Raw genomic sequence first — 4090 nt, forward strand, 5'->3', positions numbered from 1 at the left:
ACATGGGCCGAGCCCAACAATTCAGCCTATTTGTGTTTTTTTCTATCTGTCGATTTTTGGTTGGGTTCATGGGCCAAGCCCAATGTTGCAGCCTTTTTTTTTGTTGGGCCATGGCCCTCTTTCCATCAATTGATTTTCTATTTTTCAATCGTTTTATTTTAGAGCTGGTCCCACTAGTCAGATAGGTCCCACAGGTCAAAAATTTCAAAAATTCTTAGATTATATTCATAAGTGGGACATAAATTGGTCCCGCTCGTCAAGTTTCCATTTCACATATTTTTAACATACATAATCACTATTTCAAATAGGACGGGACAAATATAATTCATCAAATAACACTACATTAGTCTTTTACAATCTATTACAATATTACAATTTACAGTCTACTACAGAATCAAAAAACTCTTTGCTAAGTAGGGCTTCACTGATTCGCACTTGGCTTCACGGCTTCACACTCCAAGAAAATTAGGCCTGGAGCTCCTGTAAAAGAGTGAACAACTTCAATATTAGTGCACTACTACTGAGGTCAGAACCAAACAACTTCGATATTACAATCGAAAGAAGTCTCAGGTTTATCAAGCACAACAAAACAGCAGTGTGACTGAAAACAAAAAAAGGTCACAGGTTTAGACTGAAAAGAAAGTGCTAGTTATGCATGATGTCCCAGGTTTAAAGAAAAGATCAAGATCACAATTTTAACCAGAGATATGGTCAGTCCAATTGAACAAAGGTTGGACAAAAGCATTATGAGTATTTAAGTGCAGATGTAGCAGACAATCAAATGAATATATTGTGGAGACGATGAATAAAATTAGGCAATCATCGATGGAGAGCGTCTAATGCTCCAAATAAAACAAACAAATATGTTTAGCCAACCAAGAAGGAAACACTAACAAAATAGTGGCAATTTGAGGTGGTGAGCTAGATGAGGTACAAACTGAGATGACATTCAATCATCTGGTAGCAAAACAAGCTTACTAGCTAGCTAGTACACTAGAATGTGACCATCCAACATGCTCACACACATCATGCAGGAACATATATGAACGTTTTCTGGAAGGGGGACATCAAGACCTTGTTTTGGAATGACTAAAGAGCACTTGAAGGAGTTCTGGTCATCAGCTGCTTCTTCACCATCAGGCTCATTTTTTGCTGCTGCTTATCCTCCTACTCCATCTACATGTACAAGAGCAAGTTAGTTGTTTTGCATGGCATTCACTTAATAAAACTGCATGTATATTCATCTACATTACTTCTTTAGTATAGTACAGTACAAAGGATGGATGGGCTTGAGTTCAAATGTTTGCTTGCACATGTACTACAAATATACTTAGGCAGATGAAAAATCAACTACAAGCAGGAACACGATGAGCCATAACAAGCTAGTAAGACACTAGCAGTAGAGCAACCATAATATGAAGCAAACAGAGGAATCACAAGGCAATTCTACTAAATTCATTAAAAGAATAGTGGCAATTTTAGGCAGTGTGCTAGATGAGGTACAAACTGAATACTAGTACAGATTAAAGTAGGTTGAATGTTGAGCGGCACATATAATATAATGGTAAGAAAATGATAGCATCAAACAGATTGACAGCGAGAATTTTTCATCTTGGGCATGGAGAGCTCTGTATAATTCAACCATTCAAAACTATGCACTGCATAGCAAGCACTATACGGAATACTAGAAAGCATTTAATTTGCTTGTGTTTGATTGTTTGACAGCCATTGTTACCAAGTCAAATTAAATCACAGCAGCATATGCAGTGAGGACAAACCATCCTAGAGACCGCAAACTGCAGTGCTTCTAGAGGAGTTACAAGCAGTTTTGTGAAACTAATAATTGTAGAATAGCAACCAAAGAGTGCCCCTGATTAGATAAGAGTCCTAGGTTACGTATGTACAGAGCAGAGCAGCGGCGAGGGTAATGCAAATCACTGACCAAAATAGTGGATCAAGCTGAAAATCTGTAACAGAAATTGCAGGATTGAGTATATAAAAACCTGTCAGCCATTGGTAACTCCAGTAAGAAGAAACCTAAAGCTTGATGCTACTGAAGCTAGTACTGCCATTTTCACTGTAATAAAATATAAAAAGCTATAAATGGATGGATCTTCCCAGCTTAACACAGACCAGCTGGACACATCCACAACACATTTTCTCTTTGCACCGAAGCAGACCTCCTCCATGAGCCTGTAGTTGTCGGCCGACAAGGTGAACTCCAGCGCCGCTGGAGGTGGGGTCGAGGCGATGGGCCTTCTCGAAGGCATAGAACCGACCTAGCACCGCGCCAAGAGACATACATATTAATACATTGTGTGGGTGAGGCAAGGAAACAGATACTAGCACTCTGTAACACATCTAGAGAATTATGCCCACTTCACTTCACTTCACTTGGAGTTAATAAACTAGATGGACTGTCGCTAGTGTACAACTACCAGTGTTGTAGTACTTGAGGAAGATGAATATAGTACAGCTCACACACACAGGTACAAAGTAATAGAATACAGACAATTACTAAGTGGAGTAGTAGTAGAAGGGACCTAAGCTAGCACCCAAGCCAAGAGACATACTACTAGTAAATTGTTGTTATGGGTGAGACAAGAGCACATGTGGTGCTGCTGGAGGGAATTATGGGCACTCGGAATAAATTAACGGAGTTTGTCCATGGACTGTCACAGGCAGCAACATAGCACTAGTGCTCTTGCGCTTGAGCAAGAAGAATATATATAATACACAGGCAGCAGAGTTGGTGCTAATAGAATACAGCAACAGTGAGTAGTAGTAATTAAGAGGCACACACTTAACCTGACAGAACTATGCATCAACTAGGCACGATTTCAGAACTGATCGCGCCGTGCAGCCGAATAATTCAGGAGGCGACTCTGCTAAATTCCAATCCACTGTTGTAGTCGATCTAAAGTATTGACTGGAACAAACAAGTTGCACTCATCCGTGACCATCTAAAATTCAGTAAGTATGCGATACTGCTTGTTTTTTGTTAAGCCGATGAAACTAAACAAACTAGCACAATTTCACAAAGCAACATACGAAGGTGTCCTCTCCCTCTCTGCTCTCTCCCCACCCCCCAAATCCAGCAGCAGCGGGAGCATGCCCACAGCAACGACAAACACATGCCCCGGCGCACGAGCTACTCCCTTGGAAACCAAACGCGTCAGCGAAAGGAATGGAAGGGATGGGGAGAAGATGGCCGAGATAGTGGCTACCTTGACGTGGGAGCAGCTGCGTTGTGGCCTCTCTAGCACTCACATGGCGTCCGAACAGAAGCACACGGAGGAAGAAGGACCCCGCCTCGATCTGGACCCTGTGCCGGCACTGCTCTGCCTCCTCCGTTGGGTGTAGTCGTAGCAACACCTTGCGGGCGGCCGCCTCCGCGGGCCGTAGCGCCGGCGGGATGGTCGGGGGCCGCAGACGCAGCGCCATCAGCATCATCCCGCCCGGCTGCTCGCCCGGGACCCAGCCGAGGCCAGCGTGTGACTCGGGCCCACGCCATGGGGTTGGAGGAAGCCATGGCGCCGCAGCCCCCCTGTTCGAGTTGCTGATGGAGGGGCCATGCCGGTGCCGGATCCAGCGCCCACTGGCCTCGACGGTGCCGGATGTGGCAGACCGGTGGCGAGGGAAGAGGTGGGTGGCGGAGAGGGAGGCGGCGGCGAGGGGAGAGGTGTGGCAGAGAGGGAGAGGTGCGGCTGCAAGGGGGATCTGAATCGGGGCAGTTGGGGTTTGGGAGGAAGGAGCGGAGGGAGTGGGAGATAGGGTCACTGTGGTGTGGGATGGATGGATGGATGGATGTGAATGGATGGATGGATGGATGTGTGCCATGTCATCTATCCGTGGCACACACCTTTCCACCAATGAGAATTTAATTTTATTTTCTGTGTGTAAAAATGGTTTTTTTAAGAATATATGAAATCTGTGATGGAAAATTGGATCATATTTTGTGAAAATGATCCGATATTGTGTACATGTGTGTATACTGGGATGGGCTTTTTATTTCTTTGCACAAAAAAATATTTTTCAATTTTTGGAGTGCCAATAATCGGGTTTTTTGTGAAGGACCTAGCAAATAGTT

At 44.1% G+C, this 4090-nt stretch overlaps 1 protein-coding gene across 6 annotated transcripts; it reads right to left on the bottom strand.

Moving 5' to 3' along the window:
• Positions 1–219: 219 nt before the first annotated feature.
• On the bottom strand, positions 220–3769 carry LOC123112850 (uncharacterized). 6 transcript variants are annotated; one of them, XR_006455749.1, is made up of 4 exons: positions 3271–3769; positions 2181–2279; positions 1075–1176; positions 220–480 (listed from the first exon to the last, which is right to left on the bottom strand). XR_006455749.1 is itself a non-coding variant. In XM_044533950.1 (3 exons), coding segments are annotated over exons 1-3 (330 nt in total). In that variant the 5' UTR covers positions 3454–3769; the 3' UTR covers positions 807–1175. The 6 variants fall into 6 exon arrangements, 2 of the variants coding, with proteins under 2 accessions (XP_044389885.1, XP_044389884.1); XR_006455748.1 differs by having other exon boundaries at positions 3228–3767; XR_006455747.1 differs by having other exon boundaries at positions 2134–2279; positions 3228–3766.
• Positions 3770–4090: the final 321 nt, after the last annotated feature.

Source organism: Triticum aestivum, chromosome 5B (genome assembly GCF_018294505.1).
Source record: "Triticum aestivum cultivar Chinese Spring chromosome 5B, IWGSC CS RefSeq v2.1, whole genome shotgun sequence".
NCBI lineage: Eukaryota > Viridiplantae > Streptophyta > Magnoliopsida > Poales > Poaceae > Triticum > Triticum aestivum.

Excerpts from the sequence above, each read along its gene's own strand:
- LOC123112850 (XM_044533949.1), bottom strand. The coding sequence starts at position 3,453 with ATGATGCTGATGGCGCTGCGTCTGCGGCCCCCGACCATCCCGCCGGCG. Across the intron at positions 2,280-3,270 it reads TGCTTCTGTTCGGACGCCAT|GTCGGTTCTATGCCTTCGAG; the intron begins GTGAGTGCTAGA and ends GCGCGGTGCTAG.